The sequence below is a fragment of the Vipera ursinii genome (genome assembly GCF_947247035.1).
Source record: "Vipera ursinii genome assembly, chromosome: 4".
Classification (NCBI taxonomy): Eukaryota; Metazoa; Chordata; class Lepidosauria; order Squamata; family Viperidae; genus Vipera; species Vipera ursinii.
Window position 1 is genome coordinate 8139057 of NC_139514.1, and position 15861 is coordinate 8154917.

General features: G+C 45.1%; 1 protein-coding gene across 1 annotated transcript in view; it reads right to left on the reverse strand.

Moving 5' to 3' along the window:
- Positions 1-15861, reverse strand: part of DLG2 (discs large MAGUK scaffold protein 2) — a gene marked incomplete at both ends in the record, with an annotated part of 1055326 nt that overhangs the window by 875665 nt on the left and 163800 nt on the right. Inside the window, one exon of the mRNA XM_083362102.1 lies at positions 7410-7508. Coding sequence (XP_083218228.1) covers positions 7410-7508 — 99 coding nt within the window. The remainder of the gene's footprint in view (positions 1-7409; positions 7509-15861) is intronic.

Here is a 15861-nt window from a genome sequence, read left to right on the forward strand (position 1 = left end):
ACATTTCATTACCCAACTAGAGAACATCATCAGCATGAATGAATGTGAGGCTTCCTCCTTATTTACACATAATACCTTGCCTGGCCATTTTTGGTGAAGTGGTGGACTTCTCCTTGGACGTTCCTTGACTAAGTATTGTTTTCTGCTTGATTGTTTGTCTGGTGTTAATCCCCGCTTAACTGGGTGTTGGTTGCTGGAAGGGATACACTCTGGCCTTTTTGTTTCTTAGCTTTTATTGTCTCCTTCGAATGGTGTGTAAAGGTGGTTTTCCTCTATATGTTTATCGATGGCTGATTCGTCTGAATGCTTCAAGAATTCCGTAGCATTTTTGGACTTGGCGTGGATGCTCCATTTCCCAGGAGCCCAAAGATGGAACACATCCACCCCAACTGCCAACAAGCTAATGTTTCTCTTTCCCACCCTGGCTATTTTTTTTTCCTTAATTGGAGCTTTGGAAACAGACCATTTCTACTGAGAAAAGACTGCCCAGAAAGAGGTTCTATTTTTCTCACACAACATCTGCTTTTTTTTAGAATAGAATACTTTTTTTGTCAAATGCTTATTTTATCCAGCCAAGCCACATGGGTGCAGTTCAAGGCCTCTTTCCTATCTGAGCACTTCCTGGGTGGAGATTTGCTCAGAACAACGACCAGCATCTGCCATCAAAATTATGCAAATGACTAAAAAAAATCCTTAGCCTCTTTCCTTTATAGTTCATATGTTACAAATATAAGGAGTTTGCTGTCTGATTCAAAATGATTGGGTGCCTTTCTAAGTGGACCCACGATTATGACTGTGATTAGGCGCGTCTGCCTCGTATTTTATACCTACAATGGTTATGACCCATAAAGATGCAACTGCTTTTCTTTCATTATTATGTGCCCTCTTAGTATAATAGAAACCAACCAGTAGCAGAGCAATTGTGCGTGGAGTATCCGTTGCTGCAGCAGGGAGGGAAAATGAAATTGCAAAGCGATGGCCCCCAAAATAATACTTTCCAAGGCACGGACTTTTCCCAAAGCGGTTCTCAGCATTGAAGCAAAGATACCTTCCCCCTAATTCCACCTTAATTTTCCTTTGCTCTTCTCGTCAAAGGAAGCTGACAGCATTATTCGAACTGTCTTACATGTATGCTTTTTAAAGGAATAACCAGCCCTCTCTGTGCTGTCTTTAAGCTAATTGTTGTTATTGTTGTTAGCTGCGAACTCGTGTCCGACCCATCGCGATCCCATAGACAACGTTCCTCCAGGCCTTCCTGTCCTCTACCATCTTCTGGAGTCCATTTAAGCTCACGCCTCCTGCTTCAGTGACTCCATCCAGCCACCTCATTCTCTGTCGTCCCCTTCTTCTCTTGCCCTCAACCTTTCCCAGCATGAGGCTCTTCTCCAGTGAGTCCTTCCTTCTCATTAGGTGGCCAAAGTATTTGAGTTTCAGCTTCAGGATCTGGCCTTCTAAAGAGCAGTCGGGGTTGATCTCTTCTAGGACTCACCGGTTTGATCGCCTTGCAGTCCAAGGGACTCGCAGGAGTCTTCTCCAGCACCATAGTTCAAAGGCTTCAATTCTTTGGCGCTCAGCCTTTCTTATGGTGCAGCTTTCACTGCCATACATTGCAACTGGGAAGACCATAGCCTTGACTATACGCACTTTTGTTGGCAGGGTGATGTCTCTGCTTTTTAGTGTGCTGTCTAGATTTGCCATGGCTTTCCTCCCCAGGAGCAAGCATCTTTTAATTTCTTGGCTGCAGTCCCCATCTGCAGTGATCTTGGAGCCCAAGCTAATTGTATTGGCCCAGAAATTGCTACAAGTAGATGCATTATCTACTGATCTTTGTGGTTCTTGTACTGTATTAATTCATTGCATGATAACTGGTAGATAATTACACAAAGGTAAAGGCTTCCCCTCTCCATTCGTGTCTGACTCTAGGGGGCAGTCCTCGCCTCCATTTCCTAGCCAAGGGAGGCAGCATTGTCCGAAGATGCTTCCGTAGTCATGTGGCCAGCATGACTATGCGCCAAAGGTCAGGAAATGCTGCTACCTTCCTATCGAAGTGGTACCTATTTATCTACTTACATTCCATGCTTTCGAACTGCTAAGCTGGCAGGAGTTGAGACAAGTAATGGGAGCTCGCCCTGTCACGCAGTGCTCGGGTCTTGAACACAGCCCTTCAGCTTTCCAGATGACAAGCTCAGCATTTTTTAATTGCTTATCCATTGAGCCCCTCCTTGAAGTCCCTACTGTATTAATTCATTGTTCAATAACGCATACATGTTTCAAATGATAGCAATTCATTGTCCAGGTATTTTCTTAGCAGTGACATTTCTTTGTCATTGTTTCATCTGATATTTTTTTTCTTTATTTCCCAACCTAGTCTAACAACTATGGATTTGCTGGTGTTTTCCTATCCTGACACTAACCAACTCTAACCAGACTTACCATTTCTGGAGTAGCTGAAGTAGGCTAGTGTTTTTGTAACTGATGTTGAAGTGTTGCCAGAGATTTCATCACGCAGTAATATTCTGTGCACAAATAATTTGCATTTTCCATAGTGTTGATTTTAAAGCAAAGATAATAATTTTGGTCACCATATCACACACAAAAAAACATGTTGACAGTTTGGAAAAAAATCAGAGAAGAGCCAACTAAGATGATCAAAGGCCTAGAGACTAAAACATACGAAGAACGGCTGCAGGACTTGGGTTTGGCTTGTCTAAAGAAAAGAAGAAATGATAGCAGCATTCCAGTATCTGAGGGGCTACCACAAGGAAGAGGGGGCCAGGTTGTTCACCAGAGCACCAGAGGGCAGGACGAGAAACAGTGATTGGAAGCTGGTCAAGGAGAGAAGCAACCTGGAATTAAGGAGAAACTTCCTGACACTGAGGACAATCAACCAGTGGAACAGCTTGCCACCAGAAATTGTGGGCGCTCCATCACTGGAGATTTTTAAGAAGAGACTGAACATTCACCTGTCTGAGACGGTGTAGGTTATCCTGCTTGAGCAGGGGGCTGGACTAGAAGACCTCCAAGGTCCCTTCCAGCTCTATTCTATTCTATTCTATTCTATTCTATTCTATTCTATTCTATTCTATTCTATTCTATTCTATTCTATTCTATTCTATTCTATTCTATTCTATTCTATTCTATTCTATTTGATTCTAGATGACCTTGAGATGATCTATAAGCATTTCAACCCACCAGCTTCTATTTTCTTCCCTTTTGACTTAAATATTCTTTTTATGGATATTAAAATATCCATCATATTTTTCTTTTATTCTGAAAGGAGCCAAGAAGAGGAAGAAAAAGACCAGAAATTCAAAACTCATTTGCAGCACTTAAGAAAGAACTGAGATAATTTTCTCTTAGCCAACTCTAAAGCCATAAAAATACCACATGTTACATTAATGGAAAACTTTAGTTTTTAACTTCACCCTGGCTAGAAAACTAGTCTTTATTACAGAAGAACCATGACAATAAGAAATAGTGTTATTAACCTATCCGTCCATTCACCTTCACTGCTGAGATGTACACAGTTACAATGGTCATTACTATGTCAATATAAAAGTAATTATGCCTCCCTGAGCATTCTGTCCTCTTGTCCACTTATCTGGAAACTGCCCATTATTTGCTAATAGAGGCAAACAGAGTTCTAAAGAGAAAAAAACAACCGCAAAATGATACTGTCCATACATTAGTTTTTGCCTTGAGAAAGTCACTGATTATTTATGCGTCCAATACAAGCAATTCGGGACCTCATCCTGTGTTCACCTCCCAGGAAAGTGCTAACTGAAAACATATTAAGGAGAAGGAGAAGGAGAAGGAGAAAGGAGGGGAGAGGGGGGAAAGGAGGGGAGGGGAGAGAAGAGAGGAGGGGAGGGGAAAGGAGGAGGGGAGGGGAAAGGAGAGAAAAAAGGAGGGGAAAGGGGGGAAAGGAGAAGAAAGGAGGGGAGAGGGGAGGGGAGGGGAGAGAAGAGGAGGGGAAAAGAGAAGAGGGGAGGAGAAGGGAAAGGAGAAGAAAGGAGGGGAGAGGGGAGGGAAGGGGAGGGTGAGAGAAGAGAAGAGGGGAGGGGGGAAAGGAGAAGAAAGGAGGGGAGAGGAGAGGGGAGGGGAGGGGAAAGGAGAAGAGAGGATGGGAGAGGGGAGGGGAGGGGAGGGGAGAGAAGAGAAGGGGGGAAGAAGAGGGGAGGGGAAAGGAGAAGAAAGGAGGGGAGGGGAAAGGAGGGGAGGGGAGGGGAAGAGGGAAGGGAGGAGAGATGGGAGAGGAGAGAGAGGAAAAGAGAAAGAGAAGATTTGTAGCTCAGGTTGGAACTGCCAGGTTCTTGGTGCCCTCTGAACTTGGTTATTTTCTTGCAGACGTTGCATTACCCAACTAGGTAACATCATCTCATAGATGTTTCATTACCCAAGTGGGCAGCATCATCAGTTCTGAGGGGGTTATTGAGCAGGGCAATGAAACATCTGCAAGAAAGCATCCAAGCTCAGAGAGCCACCAGGATCTCAAAGCCTGTCCATTTCTACCCTTCCACTGAGAATGTATCTTCTCCTCACACAAAGCCTCTGTGCGGGTCAGGAAGACACAACCTGGGCAGAATAGGGCATACAGTAACAAACTGGCTCCATTGTATACAAAGGAATGAGACAAGTCTGATTATTCTCCCCTTAACTCTTTCTTTCCTGCTTTGGCCTGACCCAAGGCTATCCACAGGATATAGTCAACTTATGACAGCTCATTATTTGTGTAAATTATTCAAATTGCTAATAAAGAATTTGGGAGGCTGATGAGAACATAAGAAGTTCGAAATGATCATCTCAGCCTCCCAAATTCTTTATTAGCAATTTGAATATTTTACATATATATATATATATATATATATATATATATATATATATATATATATATATATATATATATATATACACACATATACATATACATATACATATACATATACATATACATATATTAAGGCAGGGGTCCCCAACCCCCGGTCCATGGACCAGTACCGGTCCATGGCATGCCAGCAACCAGTCCACACAAAAAAAGCAAAGCCCCATCCACGGGATGCAGGCAGCACACAAAACCACGCACCCTCACGTTCCTTGGGAAAACCTCTCTCCACGGAACCGGTCCCTGGTGCCCAAAAGGTTGGGGACCTCTGTATTAACGGGAAAATGCAGTGGTGGGAGTCAGCCGGTTCGCACCACTTCGGCAGAACTGGTAGCTAATTTTTGGTTCCCCAGGCCCAGAATGGACTTCCGGAAGTGGCATCCACACAGAGAACCGGTTATTCACCTGTTTGAATCCCACCAGTGGAAAAATGGATGGGGGGGGGATAAGCATCTCTCCTCTCATCAATTGCCATTCCCTAATTCACTTATGAGAAGGAAGGACTCACTGGAGAAGAGCCTCATGCTGGGAAAGATTGAGGGCAAGAGAAGAAGGGGACGACAGAGAATGAGGTGGCTGGATGGAGTCCCTGAAGCAGTAGGCGTGAGCTTAAATGGACTCCAGAAGATGGTAGAGGACAGGAAGGCCTGGAGGAACATTGTCCATGGGGTCGCGATGGGTCGGACACGACTTTGCAACTAACAACAACAATCCCCTTCTCTCTGCAGGTCCCTCTGATCAACCAGCCACTCCTGGAGTGGTTTAGAATTCTCCATATTCATTATTGTAACATCGGCACAAAAACGGTTGCATGACTCAAAAAGATGCTACGAATTGCTAGGGGAGAAATAACCTAAGATATAAGAGAGGAAAGAAGACTACCTAATGCAGGTAATCCTCAACTTACGACCGTTCATTTAATGACTTCTCAAAGTTACAGCACCTCTGAAAAAAGTGACCTCATAGTTACAAGCGTGGCGGCATCAGCCATGGTTACGTGACCGGAATTCAGCTGCTTGTTAACTGACTCACATTTATGACGGCTGCAGTCTCCCGGGATGGCATGATCCCCTTTTGTGACCTTCTGACAAGCCAAATTAATGGGGAAGCCGGATTCACTTAACAACGGTGTTACTAATTTCACAACTGCAGTGATTCACTTAACAACTGTGGCAAGAAAGGTTGTAAAACGGGGCAAAACTCACTGAACAAATGTCTCACTTAGCAACAGAAATCTGGGGGCTCAATTGTGGTCGTAAGTTGAGGACTGCCTGCATAATCAAAGAAAGAAATTATAAATTGTCTCAGACATTTGGGCTGGGCTGTTCGGTCAGCCCCGTTACGTGACTGGTTTGTTAATTGCCGCTTCATATTGATGGAAAGTTGGAAGTAATCTATTTTGACCTTTGGCCCCTGATGTATTGATTGACTATGATTCTGTGTTTGTTTGTTTTTTAAAAAATAGAGTTATTCTCTTTTACGTTTTATTTACGTTTTATTTAATTTATATACCGCCCTTCTCCCTGGGGACTCAGGGCGGTTCACAGGGCATATAAATAAAAATACAATACTATACAAAAGTTAAAACAGAGATTAAATCAATGCCCAATTAAAAAACAATAATACAATCTAAAATAACAATTTAAAACCCAGCTCCCCCATCAGGCCAGACCGGCCAATTCAAACAAATGGGTCTTCAGACCACGACGGAAAGTTCGGAGGTCCGATGCCGTCCGGAGCTCCACCGGCAGTTGGTTCCACAAAGCCGGGGCACCCACAGAGAAGGCTCTCCCCCTGGGGGCCGCCAGTCGGCATTCCCTGACCGGAGGCACCCTGAGGAGGCCCTCTCTGTGGGAACGCACAGGGCGGAGGGGAGTTGAAGCCGGCAGCAGGTGGTCCCCGAGGTACCCCGGACCCATGCCATGTAGGGACTTAAAGATCATAACCAAGACCTTGAACCTCACCCGGAAGACAACTGGTAACCAATGCAGCTCGCGGAGCAAAGGTGTAACATGGGAGTACTGGGAAACTCCCAAGACAACTCTCGCGGCCGCATTCTGTACCAGTTGGAGCCTCCGAGTGGTCTTCAAGGGAAGCCCCATGTAGAGAGCATTACAGTAGTCAAGGCGAGAGGTCACGAGCGCATGAGTGACCGTGCACAGGGCATCCCGGTCCAGATAGGGCCACAACTGGCGCACCAGGCGAACCTGGGCAAAAGCCCCCCTAGTCACGGCCACTACATGATCTTCTAGGGTAAGCCGTGAATCTAGGAGGACTCCCAAGTTGCGAGCCCTATCCACGGGGGGTAAGAGCTCACCCCCCATAGAAAGAGATGGAACATTTTGAATGTCCCGGGATGCCGGAATGCACAGCCACTCAGTCTTGTCAGGGTTGAGCTGAAGTCTGTTCCTCCCCATCCAGACCCGAACCGCTTTTAGTTTTTTGTCAGACACCGAGTAGCAGGAAACCCTGCTGCATAAATAGCTTACATAAATACATAAAAATAAATTTTCCCCCATCAGCTTACCTTTGCAATGTTCTCTGTGGAACAGTGATCGTGAACTGGTTTCCCCTTCTCCCGATATTCCCGTGCCTGCGATTTGTCAGACGGATCTGAAACTGCCATCTAGAAAAGAAGAACAGATGCCTGTCAAAGAGTATCCACCAAACACTTTTCCCAGAAAATGATGTTCCCTTTTTAATTCTGTTAAACGGAATTCAATTAGTAATAACAGATTAAATTATTCCTAACAGAATAAGAAGGGACGCGGTGGCTCAGTGGGTTAGAACGCTGAGCTTGTCGATCAGAAGGTCAGCAGTTTGGCGGGTCGAATCCCGAGTGCCGCGTAGCAGAGTGAGCGCCTGTTACCCGTCCCAGCTTCTGCCAAACTAGCAGTTCGAAAGCACGTAAAAATGCAAGTAGAAAAATAGGGACCACTCCGGTGGGAAGGTAACAGCGTTCCGTGCGCCTTTGGCGTCTAGTCATGCCGGCCACGTGACCACGGAGACGTCCTCGGACAAGCGCTGGCTCTTCGGCTTTGAAACGGAGATGAGCACCGACCCCTAGAGTCGGAAACGACTAGCACGCATGTGCGGGGGAACCTTTACCTTTTAACAGAATAACACAGATGGAAGGGACCTTGGAGGTCTTCTAGTCCACCACCACCCTTCTCAAGCAGACAAATGGTTGCCTAGTCTCTCCTAAAAATCCTCCAGGGACGAAGCACCCACAACAATTGTTGGCAAGCCATTCCACTGATTAATTGTCAAGAAGTTTCTCCTTAATTCCAGGTTGCTTCTCTCCTGGATTAGTTTCCATCCGTTGCTTCTTTTCCTGGCTTCAGCGGCTTTGGAGAATATTTCTTTGCCCTCTTTCAACCAATAACCATCTTGCAAGGATACATAATGCAAGCTGTTTATTCAATGCATTACTATAAAACAACCACAATATGGCATTTCCTGGGAATAATTCCATTTACTGCACTGCCTGTAGTGTTAACAGCCATCCTTGGAAAACAGTTGTCCTGGTTTCGAAAATTCAGTTGGATGGGTTTTCGAGTAGTAAACCTACACGTTAAATCAAATCAAATTTTTATTACGGCCATAAGGCCTGCAGTCAGACACAGAATGAAACAAATAAAAATGAATGTATAAGCTAAAAGAATATACGTGCACTATATGCTCAGTGGGTTAGGACGCTGAGCTTGTCGATCAGATGGTCGGCAGTTTGTCGGGTCGAATCCCGAGTGCCGCGTAACAGAGTGAGCGCCTGTTACTCATCCCAGCTTCTGCCAACCTAGCAGTTCGAAAGCACATAAAAAATGCAGGTAGAAAAATAGGGACCACTCCGGTGGGAAGGTAACAGCGTTCCGTGCGCCTTTGGCGTCTAGTCATGCCGGCCACATGACCACGGAGACGTCCTCGGACAAGCGCTGGCTCTTCGGCTTTGAAACGGAGATGAGCACCGGCCCCTAGAGTCGGAAACGACTAGCACGCATGTGTGGGGGAACCTTTACCTTTACCTTTTAAAACAGGGGTGTCAAACTCAATTTCATTGAGGGCCGCATCAGCATTGCAGTTGCCATCAGGGGGCCGGGTGGGTATGGCCTGGGTGGGCGTGGCCTACTGGGTGGGCGTGGGTAGAGTGTATGGCCTACTGGGTGGGCATGGCCAGCTCTACATCGTTTGCATCAAGGGTGCCTATGGGGGCCTGGGCAGGAGTGGGACAGATGTGAGGGTCTCTGGCAGGAGGAGGGTCTCTGGGCCAGGGCCAAGGCAGTGGGGGCCGTTCCCTCACTGTTTCCAGGATGGCTTCGCGGGCCACATGAAACCACTTCGCGGGCCGGATCTGGCCCCCGGGCCTTGTGTTTGATATGTCTGTTTTAAAAGAAAGGAAATCAATACAATTTTATTTTACAGTCACCCAACCAAAAAAAAATGGATGACAGAAACAGAGGAACAGAATTGGGTGACCCACCAGGATATATCTGAACATCATTTGATTTGATTTGATTCGATTTAATGTAAGGAATATGTTATATTTTCTAGTAACATTTCAGGGAAATCTCTGCCCTGGTATTGATGCTGATTTTTTTTTCTTTACAGGAAGTCCTCGACTTACGACCATTGAGCCCAAAATTCCTGTTGCTAAGCGAAACATTTAAAACAGATGATAAAAAAGGGGGGTGTTTCCCTGTAAAAATTTGAAAGAATACACAGAGTCCTCAACTAACAACCACAACTGAGCCCAAAATTTCTGTCGCTGAATGAGACCTTTGTGTTAAGTGAAGTTTGTTAAGTGAATCTGGCTTCCCTCCACTGACTTTGCTTATAAGAAGGTCACAAAAGTGGATCACATGACCTCTGGAACACTGCCACCGTCATAAATGTGAATCAGTTGCCAAGTGTCTGGATTTTGATGACGTGACCCAGGGGAATGTTGCAACCGTCCTAAGTGTGAAAAGCGGTCATGAGTCATAAATGAACTGTTGTAAGTCAACAATTACCTGTATTTGGGAGAGCTCCCTAACTAGGACATTTAAATATCATTGCTCTGGGTAAGAAAATAAATAAATAAATAAATAAATAAATAATAATAATTAATTAATAATAATAATAATAATAATAATAATAACAACAACAACAACAACAGCAACATCAGCAGCAACAACAACAACAAAAACAACAACAGTAAAGTTGGAACGGACCAACTGGCCATCGAAACTGCACGATTATGGATGAAACGTGTAACGGTGATACCCACTGTCATCGGGGCACTGGGAACTATGTCCAAAAACTTTACAAAATACATCAAGAAATTGCAGCTTCCTGCAATAACTCCAGCAAAGCCACAAAAAACTGCGCTACTCGGACGATCTTACATTTTAAGGAGGTACCTGGTTGATACCTAGGATGCTGGCAGCAGCCCGTGTCAACCATTAGTGCCAGTCAATTTGAGTGTTCAGTTGACTGAGTTTCATGTTTCATGAATAAAAGTTTTATAATAATAGTAACAACAGCAACAACAGCAATATCAAAAACAACAACAGTAAAGTTGGAACGGACCTTGGAGGCCATCTAGTCCAACCCCCTGCTCAGACAGGAAACCCTATACCAGGGGTGTCAAACTGCCTGCCCGCGAGCCAGATGCATCATAGCGAAACCGCGCCCCCCCCCTCCCCATTGCCGGCAATGGCAAAAAAGTCACACTACGTCGTGACACGTCACGTGACATTGCGAGTTTGACACCCCTGCCCTATACCATTTCAGACAAATGGCTGTCCAGTTTCTTCTTAAAAACTTCCAGTGTTGGAGCATTCACACCTTCTGGAGGTAGGTTGTTCCACTGATTAATTGTTCTCACTGTCAGGAAATTTCTCCTTAGTTCTAGGTTGCTTCTCTCCTTGGTTAGTTTCCATCCGTTGCTTCTTGTCCTGCCTTCAGGTGCTTTGGAGAATAGCTTGACTCCCTCTTCTTTGGGGCAGCCCCTGAGATATTGGAAGACTGCAATCATGTCCATGGTAACCCTTCTCTTACCTCATGTAACCGTGAAACCTAAAAGTTATTTCAACAGTCTCCCTTTCACACCCAATCACTGCTAAAATGCATTTTCAGTTGTTGATGACATACTGTAGTACAGCTGTGTTCTCAGATAGCTCTCTAATCAGAATTACCAAGTTTCTCCTGCTTTTTAATTACTGAATCTTAGGCTCGTGCACAGTTCATGGTTCCAGCACCCAATAAATAAAATATGGTATTTAATCATTGGCACAGCGAAGGGAGGAATTAACCCCATGACACAGGGGGAACAGAGCTATCCTATTACCAGCCAGCAAAAATGGGAATTGCAACAAACCCAACTGAAATTAAATGTAAACAAAAATATAAGGGGAAAACATTATAAAACTAGCATCAAGAACATAGTAAAGGTAAAGGTTCCCCCGCACATGCGTGCTAGTCGTTTCCGACTCTAGGGGCCGGTGCTCATCTCTGTTTCAAAGCCGAAGAGCCAGCGCTTGTCCGAGGACGTCTCTGTGGTCATGTGGCCGGCATGACTAGACGCCAAAGGCACACGGAACGCTGTTACCTTCCCATCGGAGTGGTCCCTATTTTTCTACTTGCATTTTTTACGTGCTTTCGAACTGCTAGGTTGGCAGAAGCTGGGACGAGTAACAGGCGCTCACTCTGCTACGCGGCACTCGGGATTCGACCCGCCAAACTGCCGACCTTCTGATCGACAAGCTCAGCGTCCTAACCCACTGAGCCACCGCGTCCCTTATCAAGAACATAGGAATGGGGAAATCTGAGGAATAGTCCAAAGGAATTTCTTAGTGTAGCACCCACAACGTCTGAAGACAAACTGTACCAATGTTTAATTGTCCTCACTGTTAGGAAGTTTCTCCTTAATTCCAGGTTGCTTCTCTTCTTGATTGGTTCCCATCCATTGTTTCTTGTCCTGCCCTCTGGTGCTTTGGAGAAGAAGTTGACCCCCTCTCTTCTTTGTGGCAGCCCCTCAAATACTGGAATGCTGTTATTATGTCACCCCTGGTCCTTCTTTTCTCTAGACTGGCCATAACCAAGTCCTGCAGCCGTTCTTCGTATGTTTTAGTCTCCAGGCTTTTAATCATCTTGGTTGCTCTTCTTCGCACTTTTTTTCCCCCCAAAGTCTCAACATCTGTTCTGTAACGTGGAGACCAAAACTGGACGCAGTATTCCAGGTGTGGTCTTACAAAAGATTTAGTTTAAAGGACTGTAACGTTCACCCAGGTGTCTGGTAAGCGTTAATGGAAGTTAGGGGCCATGTACACATCCTTGTTGCCTTAAATTTGCTGAATACAAATTTAAAATACTGCTCCCCAATCTATATTTATGGGGCCTCTTCTCCCACTTCCCCCGCCCCGCCTTTGAATCATAAAGTGTCCATCTCCGTAATCGTTTGAAGAAATTATCCACCGATATTTTGACATACATGAATAAAGCGGCAAAATGTATTTCATCTCGGTGATTGCGATAAAAGAATTACAAATTCTTCAGTCTCATCATGCCATTTGCAGACGGTAATTCAGAGCGTTATGCATTTTACAGCTCATAAAACATCCGGATGGGCTGACAATATATTTTCAAAACCTTTCACAGAAAAGGAACAGTATCTTCTGAATCCAGAACGCCCACGGTTTGAATCAGCCCAGGTTTTAACCCTCTTATAATCTTCATGCACTTAACGGAACAACCCTGTTCAATTCTTTGCTCACCTTGAAGGAACTGTAGACACTGTCTGAATATATTTTGGCTTTGTTACACAAGGTCTGAACATGGATAAAAAATTTTTTAAAAAAAAATGTTGAGATAACAGTAATACGGCTTTCTGGGCATCACATCTTATGATGAATCCGATGAAAGTTTTATAACTAATCAAACCTACAGCCTGGATCTAGCATGAGTAAGCAATAGCACTTAAACATCTATACCACTTCATAGTGCTTTACAGCCCTCTCTAAGCGGTTTACAGAGTCAGCATGTTGCCCCCAACAATCCAGATCCTCATTTTACCGACCCTGGAAGGCTGGAAGGCTGGAAGGCTGAGTCAACCGTGAGCCGGTCAGGATCGAACTTCTGACAGGGAGCAGTGAGTTAGCCTGTAATACTGCATTTCAACCACTGTGCCACAGGAAGGAAGGAAGGAAGGAAGGAAGGAAGGAAGGAAGGAAGGAAGGAAGGAAGGAAGGAAGGAAGGAAGGAAGGAAGGAGAGAGAGAAAGAGAAAGAAAGAAAGAAAGAAAGAAAGAAAGAAAGAAAGAAAGAAAGAAAGAAAGAAAGAAAGAAAGAAAGAGCAATAGCAGACTTATATACCGCTTCACAGTGCTTTACAGCCCTCTCTAAGCAGTTTACAGAGTCAGCATATTTGCCCCCAACAATCTGGGTCCTCATTTTACTGACCTCAGAAGGGCTGAGTCAACCCTGCTAAGTAGCAGGGAAGATTTTCTCCTCAGTTCCCAAGATGGTAAAGGTAGTCTTCGACTTACGACCACAACTGAGCCCAAAATTACTGTTGCTAAGTGAGACAAGTGCATTTTGCTCCATTTTACGAGCTTTCTTGGCACAGTTGTTAAGTGAATCACTGCAGGTGCGAAGTGAATAACACGGTTGTGAAGTGAATCTGACTTCCCCATTTTCTTTGCTGGTCAGAAGGTCGCAAAAGGGGATCACATGACCCCAGGGCACTCCAACCGTCATAAATACATGCCAGTTGCCAAGCCTCTGAAGTTTGGTCACATGACCACGAGGATGCTGCAATGGCTGTTAAGGGTGAAAAATGGTCATAACTGACTTTTTTCACTGCCGTTGTTACTTTGAACGGTCACTAAACGAACTGTTGTAAGTCGAGGACTACCTGTAGTTGGCTTAAGAACGTGGAGATCCAGTTCCCTTGAGAAGTCAGTACAGGCAGTCCTCGACTTACAGCCATTTGTTTAGAGACTGTTCGAAGTGACAGCGGCACTCAAAAGAAGCAACTTACAACCATAACTCGCACTTACAAGCATCACAGCATCCGCACAATCATTGATCAAAATTTGGGCACTTAACCACCAGCAAAAACACTGGATGTTTTTAAGAAGAGACTGGACAGTCATTTGTCTGAAATCCTACAGGGTTTCCTGCCTGGGCAGGGGGTTGGACTAGATCAGAGGTCACCAACCTTTGTCAGTTGGCAGACCAGAGGAAAAGGGAGGGGGAAGCATTTCACATGCGTTTGAGCGCACGTGTGCGCATCGGCCCGCAAGCACGCACGTGCCACAAATGGGGCAGGGCTAGTGCCTGCGTGATACGCACTAGCCCTGTCCCATTCTTGCGTGGTGCAGCACATTGTTTTTGCGCCCCACGGCATGGCGACGGCATGGATTTGCAGCACAACGGCGCCCCGTTTTTGTGCCCCATGGCATGGCGGTGCCCCATTTTTGCACCCCATGGTGCGGTGGCATCCATTCTTGTGACTTGCAGCACGGCGGTGGCCTGTTTTTGCATCCCATGATCCAGTGGCACCCTGTTTTTGTGCCCCGTGGCATGGCGGCGTCCCATTTTCACACCCCGAGGTACAGCAGCAGCCCGTTTTTGCACCCTGTGGCATGAAGTCCTGTTTTTGTGCCCCACGACACTAGCGCAAGTGAGGGGTTATAGCACACTGGCCAGCCTGTCCTGCAGCCCAGTGGCCAGCAAGCTGCGTCCCACTACTGGGCTGCAGCCCACAGGTTGGGGACCCCTGGACTAGATGACCTCCAAGGTCCTTTCCAACTACTACTACTACTACTACTACTACTACTGCTACTGCTACTGCTGCTGCTGCTGCTCTACTACTACTACTACTACTACTACTATTATTATTATTATTATTATTAATAATAATTAATATTATTAATATTAATATTATTAATATTATTATTATTATTATTAATCATCATCATCATCATCATCGCACAGTCAGCCAGATGTTCAGACTGGATTTGGCTTTTTTGTCTACCTATCAAGTGCTTACCAAGGACCTGGGATAGGCTGATGTGGATGTTTGATGGTATTGCAGATATCGTCGCAGGATGGAAGCACTTCCTAGTAAGGCTGCCTTTTGCAATTGACTAATGGCGAATTTGTCAATGCCGTTGATGGTGTTCAAGTGGTGCTTCCATTGTTTTGGGATTGCACCCAAGGTGCCTATTACTACTACTACTACTACTACTACTACTACTACTACTATCATCATCATCATCATCATACCTATCGAGTCCTTACCAAGGACCTGGGATAGGCAGATGTGGATGTTTGATGGTATTACAGATATCGTCGCAGCATGGAAGCAGTTCCTAGTAAGGCCGCCTTTTGCAATTGACTAATGGCGAATTTGTCAATGCCGTTGATGGTGTTCAAGTGGTGCTCCAGTTGTTTTGGGATTGCACCCAAGGCGCCTATTACTATTGGTACTACCCTTGCTTGCCTTTGCCACAGTCTTTCTATTTCTATTTGTAGGTCTTTGTATTTTGTTACCTTCTCCAGTTCTTTCTCATCTATTCTGCTGTCTGCAGGCACTGCCACGTCCACTATCCAGAATTATTATTATTGTTATTGTTATTATATAATGTGTGTTTTTACGACAATTGTAGCATCCTGGAGTCATGTGGTGGCCACTTGCAACCTTCCCAGCTGGCCTCCAACAAGTGACGTCAACAGAAGAAGCCAGATTCACTTAGCAACCCCATGAGTCACTTAACTGCAATGATCCACTTAACAAACCTGGCCAAAAAAAAAAAGCTCATAATATTTGGCGTGACTCTCTTAACAACTGTCTTGCTTAGCAATGGAAATTCTCATCTCGGCTGTGATTGTAACTCGAGGATTACCTGTAAATACGTGGAGAAATTGAAGGAAAGAGAAAAGGACAAGGTGGACGGAGCAAATCACAGCAGCAATCAATGCCCCATTGAGAAATCCGAA